Here is a 14,011-nt window from a genome sequence, read left to right on the forward strand (position 1 = left end):
CAGAAATAAACGTGCTGCATACCCTCCACCACTATCAAGGACTCTCAAGAAAACTAACCAGCCGTTTTTAACGGTGAGGAACTCTTCCGCGCCCCACTGTATTTCAAGCTGCGTGTGAAACCTCTCGGGTCTCTTCTGGCTAGCGGGTCTTTCCTCACCACCGGCACCAGCCAGAGCTGCCCCAGCCGCCCCCTCCCCGCGGCCCAGCCTGCAGCTGGCGACGTCCCAACGGCTGCCGGGCGGCCGTCGACCGCGCGAACGGCGCGCGGTGTCCTCGCGCCTCAGCGGCACCGGCGGCGGCGGCGGCGGCAGCAGCGGCGGCGGGCGGGGGGGAGGGGCGCGCTGGCGGCGGCCCGTGCGTGCCGCCGCCGGTCACGTGGGCGGCGGGCCCGGGGCCGGCGGTCGCGAGAGGCTGAGGCGGCGCTGGCGGCGCAGGCAGCAGCATGGCGGCGGCGCTGGGCGGCCTGGGCCTCCTGCAAGGCCGCGTCAGGCTGGCAGCCGCAGCCGCCGCGACCTCCTCCCTCGGCCGCCCCGGCCGCCGGGCGCCGTTGCGGGGAGGCGCCGCCGCCGCTGCTGCTCTCCCCTCGGCCGGGAGGAGCTACGGTTCCGAGGCGAAGGAAGAGGAGGAGCTGCGGGTCCGGTACCTGGATGACGAGCACAAAGGTAACGAGGGGAAGGCGGCGGCGGGGCGGCCCTCCCCCCGCTGCCCCGGCTCCGGCAGCGCCCGGGCCGCCGGGCCGGGGCGAGCCCTGTGGGGCGGCTGCCACGGCGGGGCAGGGAGGGGGAGGTCGCGGGACGAGCTGCCCGGCGGCGAGGGGCGGGAGGAGAGCGGCGGCTCCTCCTCCTCGGCACCTCGGCCGGAGGCTTCGTCGCAGGGTGCTGGGAACTGCCGGCATGGCAGCTGCAGAACTGCGTCAGCCTGGTCTCTCTTGGCTTTTCTCTTTCAGAGCGCTGCACTGGATGTACTGTGTGTGCGGGGTGCACCTTTCTGAGTTGGCATCTGTTGGCCACTTTAATGGGAGAAAATGAAGTTTAGCAGCAAACTGCTACAATCGTGCTGCTTCCCACACCTGTTGTGGGCTTGTGTGCAGGGGCAGACAAGGACACAGAAGTTGTATCGACGTTTTCTGTTCTGGAAAATGTGGCGTCAGCACTCTTGCTCATCTCATGCTGCTTTCCTAGTAACCATCTCGCCCTCCTCCTTGCTTTTAGTGCTGTCAACTGCTGCTGACCTTGTTCTACTCAACTATACCAAGAGCCTTGTTTTAACCCACCTGGTTAAACTATGAAAGAAAATCCGTGCTCCAGAGTGATCTGGAGTCAGTGCATCACAACATGGACACTCTGTACTTCCTCTTCTGGTTTGATGCTCACCAGATTTTGGAGGCGCTCTTCCTTTGGAGGTGTTTCACCTCCTTTGGTGTTTCTCACTTCCTTCCCATTTGGGTGCATCAGGGCTAGGAATGGTGGAGAACCAGTAAGTGCAAGCTCCATTCCTCAGGATTTATTTTTAGAGCCATGATGTTATACCTACTTTTACAGAGAGGGCTGTACTGTGAAGCTCTATTCATCTGCAGCACATGAATCTCTTTGTGTGGATAGTATGTCTTGGAATAACCATATGTTGAGACGGACAATTCAGTTTATGTCTTTCAGCATGTTAACTCGGTTGTTTCAGACTTGCTGCAGATTCAGGCAAACGTTTGAGTTGAGCGTGCATATCCATAGATTTGTATGCATATATGGAGGGGTAACTTTAAAACTTCAAATTTTAGTATGAGGCTTAGAAGATGATTCTTTTTCAAAGGAAAACTGAAGTTCTGCTTTCTCCTGAGGGCAGGTTTTTCTGTCACTGTTAAGGGTCAGTAAAGCTTATGATGTAATCTCATCCTGAAATCCACTTCTGTCTTAGTGATTGTTCTGTACCCAACTCTTTCCAGTTCCTTTAAGGCATACTTCTTTGGTCCTGTTATCTCAACCAACTGTGGAACTCGGAATTAGTTTTAAACATCTATTTTGTTTTTTTTTTAAGGTTATTTTAAATTGAGGAAGAGGCAAGACAGGAGCAAAGAAGAGTTTGCAAAATGTTGGAGGAGTGTTTTTGCTTGTTTGGTTTGTGCTTTTCCAACAAGTGGTAGAAAACACTTGAGTACTACTGAAGATGATGATTTTCATTTCTGCTATTACACAGCAAGCAATAGAATTAGGTACTGTGTTCCAGCTGTTGGATCAGCTAGGAATCATTGCTTTCATCATGTTATGAAGGTGTTTCATACTGTGTATCTATCCTAAGTTCATTGCTGAGTGTTTTTGATGCAGATACTGTAAGTTTGATTGTGCAGAAAATTGAAGGAGGTTTTTGAGTAAAAGGTGCAGAGATAGCTAAAGTTTTGCATGTCAGTAGCCCACCTGTTTTTTTTCTGTTGAAAAAATTTTTTTGAAGTTGATTTTTCTTTCCTTCTCAGAACATACATCTTTGTTAAATGTGGCAAAACATGGAGATAGCATTTGGAGTGTTAAATCGACTGTGGCTATCATAAAGAAGGATTCAATCGATGTATTTTTAATTCATGAATTCTCTTCAGGAGAAGGGATTTTCTTTGCCTTTCAGAAGGACATAGAAACAAATACTGTTTGTTAATGAAGGATAAGATCAAGGGTCTGGAAGTAAGCCAGAAGGAGACAAGCTTCATATGCCTCCTTCAGCAGCACAAAAAGCAGACCACATTTCTGCGAAAGAAACATGTCTCTGCTTCCTCCCTGCACTGCTACTGTACACCCTCCCCCTCACCTTGTGTGTCAAGTTCCACTGTCTTTATCTGCTTACACCACGTAATGCCACTGCTGCATTAGGACGCTAACTCCATATAAGCTCCTGTGGTCTTTCTTGCTCTTGTCTAACCCTCTGTTCCTTTTTTGACCAGTTCATGTTCTAGACCTTCCGAAGTGGGACCCTGGTGCTGTTACCTCATCATGTTCTTCCATTACGTACTTGGCTACACATGGGGACAGACCCTGTCCCTCTGGCTACCTTTTACAGCACACACATGCTCATTTATGCAGTGATCATGCTCTTGTCCATGCCTAGTCTTCCCATGCTACTTGGAGAAGGATGTATTGTCCAGGGGCTTTTACAGTTGAGGATGCTGGGGAAGCAAGAAAACTGACAGTAACTGCCTCATGTAGAGGCATATATCTTGTAGCTCTAGACAAATCTTTCCCTGCAGGCAAAGTAGCAAACTGTCGTGCTTCATAACACTTTCACCTGATTTGTATACCACAGTTTTTGGGAAGTTGTTAAACACAAACTGAAATGAGACTATATTTGGAAGGGCTCGTTATTGAAATTTTAATTCAAGACTGTAAGATGTAATTCAAGATTGTAAGATGCCTGTGTATTCTGAACAACATGTTGCAACTTGTGAAGCTTCTAGTATCAGTTTTCTATGAGTATAGGTGAATGTCAGTGCATTAGTATTTTTTTAATTAAATACATATCTTTTACTGTATTTAAGATTCTATTTGATTATCACTAGGGCTGAAATATATTGGCAGCTATTGACATTTGAGAACTTGTAGCCAAGTTGCATTAGTGATCTCGTTACAAATTTTAATGAACTTAGGGCTTTTGCTCTTTAAGTTATAGATGGAATTAGGAGAAATATCTCTGTAGTCTTGACTCAAGTGTTACAATGTCACTTGCTGGAATGTGATAGAAGTATTTGTAAAATTTAGATTTTACACTAGAACGACTCTTTGTGCTTATATTTTCCAGCTGGTTTTAGTTCAGTTAGAGTATATGAGACAGCTTTTTCTCCTCATCAGTTAGAATTTTGACATACATAGAATGGGCAGAACAAATATGGTCTCAGTTGAAGTTGTTTGTTCAGGGGCTGGAAACTGATAGCTACCTGATAAATTGGAAAAGCTTTCCCTTCTTTTGTTTTCTTTAAATAAAGCAGGGTTGAGCAGAGGAGATCTACTAGTTTAAGAAGTGCAGGAAGGATTTTTAAGTGGTGTTTAGAGATAAAAAAGGTGCAGATATAGGATTTTGAAAAGTGTATTTTTTTTTAAATACTGCCCAGTACACATCTGTATGATTTTGCACTTAAATGGCTCTTGATAAGGCACTCAATGGAAACCACCAGAATTGTGCATGATGTACTCACGATAGGTTCTTGTTCTGCTTAAGAAACTATTCTAGAATAATAAACATCTTAGTCAGCTTGTCTGCCTTGGTTTATCTGAGTAGTTAAGTGAGACAAGCTTAAAAATAACTTAGCTCTCTTTGATCCTCCCTCCATTTTCAGTGCATAATTCAGATTATAATTTTTTATTTAGTTATGAAAAAGTACGTTTGGATAGATCATTTGTGTGAGTGTGTATACTTAATACAAATAAATGTATTTCCGTAAGTGCTTTTTATACAGACGTAGTGAATCTTTCTAATTCAGACAAAATTAATGATATGAGTGTAAAGACAGGATTTATTTGTACGTAACTGTTTAAATGTGTTTCTACCAAACATTGAGGATGAATATTTTTTGAAAACTAAAAAGTACAAGATAAAAATCATTATTTAAAGTAAGATTTCCTGTGTGCTGATAAAAACTGTAAACCGTGATCTAATCACTTCACTTAAATTGGTCCACCCCGTTTCGTACAGTATAGAAAGAAATAGAATATTCTCTCTCAGCAGTTTTAAGTAATGATAGCATCATATATTTTTGCTATCACTCTTAAAATAAAAGAACCTTTCAATATGAACTACTTATATGCAAATCCCAAATTTAGCGTACACTATGAAATGGGGATGTTTCTGGGAATTTACAAATATTTTGAAGCTATCTTTTGTATATGTATGTTATCTTTATCTCACTAAAAGATGTTTTTTATTTTTGTTATATATGACTTTCATACAGGTTTCTCTTAAATATTAAGAATTATATCACAGGCATCTTTCTCTTTTGACAAAGGTGACTTATAAGCAGGGAACATATTGTATGACAGGGAACATATTGTATGACAGCATTGGGAGTCATCCTAGTCCCTCGGAGAGCCTAGCTAATAGGATGAAAGTTAGGTTTTAATATGTGGATGTAATTTTTAATAGATGCACATTATTTGCTGAAGAGTGTTCTGAAATGATGTGGAGGTGACTCCCAGGAAAAACTGTGAAATTAATATAGAGTTTAGCATTACGTGAATGCTTATTCCTTCTTAGTATATCTGCCACTTCTTTGACACCATACAGATACTGGAATTTTGTTATTATTTCTATGATATTTGTTGATGAATGTGACGATGACTTTGACATTTTTTTTCTTTCACAAATAGATTTTTCAAACAATATTTTTTTTTTAAAGATTTTGGAAAGCACACCTATATGTGGGTGCTTTAGGAAGAATGAACCATGATTAAATGCTTCAAATGACGATGTAACAGGTATTTTAAAATACATAAAAATAATCAGGTTTTCTGTATGACTAACTATATTTGTCAGGATGGTAACCTGTATGGCAGTATTGTCTGAACATTTTACGCTTCTTTTTGTCTTTTTCTTTTCTTTATAATTGGGTTAGTGGGGCTCTGCAGTATTATATGAAGCCTGGTTATTCCTTTTTGCCCTGGCTAGGGAAATATATCATATCTAAAATTGATACACTCATGTGACCAGGGGTTTAAATCTTGTTGAATATGCAAAACAGGGAAGACTTACTTTAAACAGTTTTTGCCAGAAGATTCTTGGGGTGGGTTGGGGAGGCGAGAAGGATTAAATTCTCCGCAGGAAATCAGAAAGTCTATTTTTCAGTTTCTGTTTTGTGACTTTGAGCAGGTAGTTTCATCTGTCTGTAGTTTGGTCTCTCATTAATACACTGGGAAAACTTCCCAAATCTTACTGCAGTATTAAAAAAACCTAAGAATTTGTTTTAGGGATGCCCAGGTACTATAGTAATGGCGTATTAGAACAAAACTGACTCAAACGAGAATTCAAGGAATGTCTTTTTGTATACATCACTGCAGTATGTGGTTTTCTCTTGTAAACCTTTTATGCTTTTCCTGTTGCAGTGCTTGCTTCATCTTTTTTCCTATTTAAAAAACAGAACAGCTGTGTGGGTGTCATCTGTATTTACCTCTTATTTTTCTGGAGAGGGAGGCAGAAGTGGTAGATTTATGACTTGATATGACACTGCTAAGAAGTATCAACTTGTATGATTTGTCTTCAAGGATCATCCCTTCGTAGGAAAAAATATTAAATATGCTTTAATGTTAATTGGAACTTCCTTCTGAGAAAACCATTATTGGTGATATACCAGTCTTTGGGCTCTGATGGGAAGAAGAAAACTACAAGTGTAATTAAAAACATCACTGCCATTGAAAAAAACATGCTTCTAGAAAGGACTTTATTTCCTAACTGTAGAACAGTTTGGGATGATAGCATCTGTAGTTTGTTGAAACATTGCTTTTGCAGTGTGCCTTAGAGTTTAAAATCAAAGCCAGGTCAATTGTCTTTTTTTTTTACTTTAATGTGTGGTGCTGCTTTTGCCTAATTGAACATGTGGAGTATTTGAATTTGGAGTAGTCCTCCTGAAGAATAAGTTGTGACTGTAGAAAAAAACCTCTACAGTCAGAAGCACTGCTTGAACGTTGTCCCATTTGCTTAACAGAACATAAACAGATTCCTATGTAAGTGCTGAATGAGGACCCTTGCAGGAGGTCCTAGATGAATATCTCCAACCATGGGGAGGAACGGGTGGGAATTTAGGCTTACAAAGCAAGGGAGTGAAGGTCATTTGGGTCAGGCAGGCTCCTCTTCCCCCTTTAGGAGGTATCTGTACATAGCAATGGATTGTTCCTTGGGAGCAAGCAAGAGGCATGTGTGCTCTCCTGCTTGTGTTTAACCATTTTTATTTGAATCTTGAGAGTGGTAGCTGGCGAATGGAGGACTTTGGTTTCAAATTGGTAGCTGCAGAAGGAGCAGGAGCGCTCTTTAATCTCATCTTGTGTGCATGCATGTGCACATAGATGCAGGAGAGAGAAGAGGGAGGGGAGTGGGCTCCAGCACTAATAGGTCAGTCTTTTGGGTAGATGGGTTTCCCTGGAATAAAAGAAGTGATATGTGCTGAGATGACAAGACAAGTGCCCTGTGGATGCTATGAGAGCCAGATTACATATAGATTATATGTGCAAAGCTGAGTGGTGAAGTAGTAAATACCCAGGCGAATACCGAGTGTCTGGAATTTCTTTTTTCATCTTGCAGACTGATGGCAATATTGTGGGCATTTTTGTTTGAGATCGAGAGCTCCCTTTATGTTTTTCATTCCTGGTCCCTGTCATAGATTTTTGTCTTTCTCCCTTTACCCCTGCATTCTCCAAGTAAAAAAGAAAAAGTCCTGATTGATAAGACCTTACCAGACCTGGATCAACTTAATAGGACTGTGTGCTGGTGTTTAGAATTCAGGGAATTCTAGTGTGTTCAGGAAGTAATTGTCTAAAAGATTGCTAAAGGCTTGGTAAACTTAGACATTACCAAGATAAACTTTTCAGAATTTTCCTGTTTGATAATCACGCCTGTTAAGCTGAGGGGTGTGAAATGAGGACAAACAAACGATGTTTCTGCTGCACCATTCAAACCAATGCACATGTAATCAGTCAGTGAGACAACTGGTCTCTAACTGGACTAAGGAAGCTGTGAATGTGTGATTGGAGCTGTGTACCAAGCACTGAGCACAGTTTTTGTGTCTTAGGGGAGAATTTTTATATGATTTCTTTCTTTTAAAAAAAATCAGATTTCCCTTTGATAGCATTCTTTCTGTGTTTGTGACTTTTACCTATTTCAGAGTTGCTAGTCTTAGCAGTGGTAGCACTTCTTGTTTTAAGAAGTCTCTGAAGGCAGGCTGTCTAAATGTGGAAACATATGCTTTACTGTTAAGTATCTTCCCTGATTGCATGTCAGCACTTCACACACAAACAAAAAATTCGTGCATGCAATTGTGTAATTATACATTCAGCCTTTGTAAGCACTATTTCCATGTGAAGGTGTTAGGGCCATATTTTTGTTCTTAAAATAAATGTAATTTCTGTTGAACATTTGAAATGTTTAACATTGGAAAATGTCAGTCAATTTATTTTCTTTCAAAACCTCAGTAGTTAAGTGCTTACACTAACATTTTTGCTGCAGTCCTCAATGCTTTTTCTATAATTTCAAAATAGTAATTTGCATAGATAATATTTTTACTACATTGTAACAATGATACATTTTTTTCTTCCCCTCCAGGAATTGTGGTGCTTGGATTAAACAGATCTCATGCCAAGAATGCACTTAACAAAAATCTTTTAAAAATGGTAAGTGAAAATAATAGTTTTTAGTATAAAGGTGAAGTATTGGAATTAAGTACTTTAAAAAGTGTTTGGTTATTCCCCTTCCTCCTTTTCTCTGTAGATGTCAAAAGCTGTGGATGCTTTGAAATCTGATAAGAAAGTACGAACTGTTATATTCCGGAGTGAAGTCCCAGGGATATTCTGTGCTGGTATGCAAACTTAATTTTCCTGAGAAGCTGGAAATCTGTATCTAATATTGCACAAAGAGCCCAGATTCCAAGGAAACATGTCTTTTGTTTGTATGTATCTCAGTAGCAAAGAAAACATTTTTGTATTTTTTTTCTCAATTGCTAACAAGAACAGAATATTGGTTTTATTCTTTCTGTGTCATAAAGTATTTCAAAATATGTAACAGATTATTCATGGTGGTGGAAAATTATTTAATTGAGCTCACAGAATGTCTTGCATGCAGTTCAGAATGAGGATCAAATAATGCTAGAGGCTATGTACAAAGCTGTATCAAAACCATATTTTAAACACATTAAAATTAACTTTTAGCTAAAGAAACATACTTAGAATTAAAATTCATTATGAACGTGACTGTTGCTGCAGACTGAATGGATTCTCAAATTAAAAAAAAAAAAAACAAAATGCACACACCCCAACACACATATCAAGCAGTACATGTGTCCTGCCAAAGTGCTCAGGAAAACAAAAGCTCTCAACTACCAAACACTGGGAAACAGAATTTGTCAACATGTCAAAATCAATTGAAGCAACCGTGTCTTTTGTGATATCAAGTGAATAGTCTCCTTATTTTCAGATGTCACATCCAGTTCTTACTTTGTTCCAGTTTAATTTAAATCTGTTTGAAACTGAAAACAGAAGTAAGTCAGTTTCTTCTTTCTAATATACGAATAGAACTGTCAGGAAAGAGGAGATCAGTTCCAAAATCTTTCTTTTCTGATCATTTATGCAGTCATTAAGCTTGCTAGCCACACATAACATTATTAATTCAGTTTTAAATGCAAAATAGTTTTTCCAATTTTTACATATATAACATACCTAAGTACTTTTAGTTGAGTTTAAAATTCTTTTTTGTCGCTTTTAATAAGTCTGTTTTCAACCAGTTTGTCACTTAATACTTGTGAAAAAATTGACTTGAAAAAAGGGAGTAATCAATCCAGCATTTACTAATACATGTCAATAGGTTAAATATGCATGTATTAATCAGAATATTTAATTTAAAAGTTGTATCTTGTTTTCAAACAACAAGTTTTAAAGATCAGTAACTAATAATATTCTTCAGGGAAAAAAAAGTTCAAAAGCTGTGGTTTTGAAACTGATGAAGAATGCAGCATCAGAGCAACACATGCAAATGGAGTTTCAAGTTAGATCTTATGTACTTCATATAAAAAGGTGGCCATTAGTTGAGATTTTTTTATTGACTTTTTTTTTTTTTACTAATTTTTTTTTACTACTAATTTTTTTTAATAACATTCATTAATTTTATGGTAGTGTTATATAGGAAGTATGAGAGCAGAAATATGGATTTTGGGGGAGGGGATCTCAGGTATGCTATTAGTATTGTATTTATGAGCTCCAGGTACTACTCCAGTATTCTTTGTTGGCTGATTTTGCAGAGTTGTTTTCATATTAAGATTTAAAGTAGGCATTGTTGCCTGTTTGGCTAAAAAAAAAAGCAACTTAGAGTATGTATACACAGCTGGCTGTAGACAAGATGTGAGGATGTTTATGTGTGGACATTAGGAAGGGAAATTAGCCCTGAAAAGAGGAGTGTGAAAGACGAGGGCTGGATAGCTATATCCAGATCTTAAACCAGGGAGTAGACCACATGTCTGTAATTTTTAAAAATGTGACAGGTAAAAGGAGGGCCCTAAGAAGGGAAGCTCTTGCAGCTGAACCAGTGAAATAAAGGATGTTCCAACAGTGGTAACTGAAATTCAGGGTGAACCAGAAGACTTGAGGCAGAGTTTGTCAATGAAGATAGGTGGAAAGAGCCCAGTGACTGCATGGATTGCTTCTATAGGTGACTTTAAGGGGTGTCTGTAAAGAGAACGAAACTAGGGAGAGCATAGCAGGACATGGAGAACACAGGTAGAGGCTTAAGGAAGTAGGATGAAGGGAGGAACATATTGGATGTAACAAGGCATTTTCTGGAGAGGGCAGGAAATTCAGTAGTAGAACAGGAGAAAGTGTTTTCAAACTTAAATGTTAAAGGACAGTGTGTTGTTTCAAGAACACTTAATTTCCTTAAAAAAATTCAAGGATTATCTTGTGAAATGTTGCCACATTTTCGTATGTGCTATAGTGGAATTCAATTAGGCTAAACTTTGAATTTTGGTTTTATTTTTTGTATTTCCTTAGTTATGTTTCTTGCTTGCATGTATGTGAATGTATGTTTTTAAAAATACATTTTTTATGATGATTTTTTTGACATCTGATGTTTTACAGATTGAGAAACTTTGTCCTAGAATGTAATTCCCTTTTATGTGTGGAATTAAATCCAAGATCCTTAAATCTTGCCATTCCTCAGCTATCAACAAAAATCTGTGAAAGCCACAAGTCAGGTGCCTTGTTTTCTTTCTAAGGGCTAGTCCACAAAACATGACATCCAACTGTTTTTCACAAAATGACAGTGTGAGTGGTTGAAAGATTTAAACTCTGTTGGCGACTGATGTGGATCTGAGTGTGATTCCAAATTATGGAATTTTCACATGGTGGAATGAGGGGCAGGGCGGGGCGGGGGGGGGAAGGAATTGTATGAAGAGATGTGCTAGCAATCGTACCCTTTCATTTCTGCATAAAGATTCGCTTTGAATCTTTTACTACTGTTTTCTTTGTATCTTCCTTCTTACACTGTATACATCCATGGGTGCAGAAAGTTCCTCATGAATGCTCTAGTGCTGATCAAAAGGGCACCTAGCAGTCAAAGAAGAGCTTGGCTGGGGTTAAGGACGCATTATGTCTGTGAGGCCTTCTTGTGCTTCCATCAGAAGTGCTCTGGCTCTGAGTTGCTTCTTGGCCCCTTTCTTTTTCTGTCTAAAACCAAATAAATAAAATATTGGCCTTTCTGGAGTGAACATGTATGACCAGTCCTCAGCTACGTAAGCCTACACTGTGTGCCTGCCCAGTTCTGCAGTCAAGGCAGGTGAGTCTGTGCAGGAGTCTTTTTATTTCCCGGCAGTGTTCTGTCGTCGAGGAAGGCGCAGTCTGTGCGTGGGATAAGGCAGGTGTCCCATGGGTAAAAAGTCTGTGATCAAGTAATTAAGAGCTATGCTTTGTTCACACAAGGGGCTGAATTCATAGACTCATTAGGGTTGGAAAAGACCCTTAAGATCATCGAGTCCAACCATTGAATTACATTTACATAGCCAGTTTGAATAGCTTCATTTTTCATTATTAATGTAATTTTAACGTGTATATTAGTGATATTGCTCAGGTAGTTTTGTGAGCAGATTTTCAGGATTTTCCATCTTCAAAAAATCTCTGCAAGTGTGTGTGCATAGTACTGTTGGGAGATATAGTACCATGAGGAAGGGAGGAAGGACTGTCTGCAAGTTGTTGCAAAACCTTATTTTGGAGTGGCAGTGTATTCTGTGAGACAATCTTACAGCTTCTTCTGATCTTAGCTATGTGAGGTCTGAAAAAAGTTAAAATAAAATCCATTCTCCAAGAGCTATTTTTTTGGTTTTCAGATAGCATTCAATAATGTTTGTGGTCCAAAGAGCTGAACAACCTAATATTGCACCTTAAAGCTTTTGTTATTCAGGTTCCTAAGCCTTTGAATAAGAGGCAAAATCATATTTATAGAACTTCAAATTATTATAGAATTTTGCTTTTGGAAGTGTTGTTTCGGCAAGCTGAAGTGTGCTGCATGATTCCAAGTCTTCTCCTTTCCTTCCCCCCTGCCCCCCGTCTGTGTGTTTCGTGACATGAAATGGCGATTATGTTATATTTTGCAGTGACAAACTATGGATATTTCAGATCAGGTAATAGTCTTTTCTTTTTGAACAGTTTTATTTGTTGATGGTTACAGTAATTAAAGAAACAGACTCCTTTTATATTATTTTCTTTCCCCCTTTCCACCTGCTGTTTCTTGTACTGTAGTTTCCCTTAGGGCTGTCGTGTTCCTCCAGCCCTCTTTTCATGTCCTGTCAAGAAGGCACTTGTAAGTGTTTTAAAAAAAATTATTCCTCGTGTGTTTGTCTCAGGCAGTAACTTACTGGCCCATAGTCCGTTGGTTCAGTTTACAGCTCATACTAATAAATAAAACCCCATGCTACTGTTTTACAGTTCAGAGTAGTTACTGTTTTATTTTTCTTCCTCTTGTGCCTGGCCAACCAGGTTAGTTGCTTAACTCTGACTGTCCCAGTCCAATCAGAGATTGTTTCTTTCTTAAAAGTCCACATGTGAGTTGTCGTCAGTTTCCCTGCATCTATCCACCCTCTGATACACAGAAAAATTCTGCCATCTCACATAGGAGGAGAATGAAATGCTGTGATTCCCTAGAGGAACAGACCACTTCTGGATTTTTTTTTTTTTTTTTTTTTTTGCATGGGAGAGTTAGAAGGAGAGCTTCCAGGGGCAGGAACCTCTAACTTCTTGAGATTTTTTTGGTGACTGTGTTTAGAGTATAATTGTTAAGAACAGGCTCTTCAGTATTGCTTCTCCAAAGTGAACTGCACTAATTGAAATAGAGGTTGTGAGATTGATGAGTTTTGTTTTGTGTATGTGTGCACACAAAGGGAGCTTTGAGGCAATTTTTAGTTTACATATTTGAAAAAATGTTGTTCTTTGGAGACCTTATCTCAGAAGTCTTTGAGACATATCAGAATATGGATAGTTAACTTATTTTTTTTGTTGTAACCAGCTTTCAAGACAGTTTGAAAAATTTGGGTATTGGAGCTCTTTCAAACCGCTTTGACCTAAAAGTCACTGCAGCTTGGCCAATAAAGCCCCCTCTTCGAAAAGCAGAAGTAATCCTTCTGCCAGCAAAAATTCATCATTTGGGTCTGCGGTGTGAGTAAAGCCAACACAAATGCTTTTCGTATTGGCATGACTTGTCTACATCAGAATTTTGTTTCCAGCACAGCTGAACTGGCTGTAAAGTGTGTGGTTCCCGGCTGCCATTTCCAGCTGGTGTAGTTTTTCTGGCAAAAGTTGATGAAGCAGACAAACCCGGTAGAGCGGATCCTTGAAGACTTCTTTGTTTATGAGGTTTTGGTGTAGATTCAATTGCAAAAAGGAGGAAAGGAGTTGCATAATAGCTCTCAAATTCTTGACCTACTCTTATTTTTGTAGAACTAGCAAGAGTGGTAGGGAAGTATTACTGTGGATGTAGTCTCCTTTTTTCCTCTGTCTCTCTTAAGCAGGCAAGGAGAGAGAGTGTATTTTCCTAGAGCATATTTTGGTCCTCCAGATTCCAGCTCCTGCACAGGAACTGAGAAGAGAGTTCATGTATGACTCCATTGTTACCTTCTGAGGATTCAGGTCATACATGAAAATATTTTAGTGTCTTCTGAATATTTTTGTTGCTGTACATACATTTCATTGCCCGAAGTAAATGCCTTCAGAGATAAACTATAGCTAGGTTCTTTCCTCTTTTTTTTATTCCGTACTTTCACTAAGGTTCAGATTCAAACTTATGCCAGCTGCTTGTAGACTA

At 39.6% G+C, this 14,011-nt stretch overlaps 1 protein-coding gene across 3 annotated transcripts in view; it reads left to right on the forward strand.

Annotated features, from left to right (window-relative positions):
- The first annotated feature begins 395 nt into the window (after positions 1-395).
- The window catches only part of AUH (AU RNA binding methylglutaconyl-CoA hydratase), a 111,740-nt gene continuing 98,124 nt past the window's right edge, over positions 396-14,011 (forward strand). For 2 of the 3 annotated variants that reach the window (XM_087742468.1, XM_087742469.1), the window contains exons 1-3: positions 396-663; positions 8,279-8,346; positions 8,444-8,531. In XM_087742468.1, the coding sequence (XP_087598594.1) occupies positions 444-663; positions 8,279-8,346; positions 8,444-8,531 (376 nt within the window). In that variant the 5' untranslated portion in view covers positions 396-443. Of the gene's footprint in view, positions 664-947; positions 1,478-8,278; positions 8,347-8,443; positions 8,532-14,011 lie in introns of all 3 variants that reach the window. The other variant, XM_087742470.1, reaches the window with a different exon arrangement.

The sequence above is a fragment of the Nipponia nippon genome, unplaced genomic scaffold (assembly GCF_047370975.1).
Source record: "Nipponia nippon isolate SJK-2023a ecotype South Korea unplaced genomic scaffold, ASM4737097v1 scaffold_8, whole genome shotgun sequence".
Classification (NCBI taxonomy): domain Eukaryota; kingdom Metazoa; phylum Chordata; class Aves; order Pelecaniformes; family Threskiornithidae; genus Nipponia; species Nipponia nippon.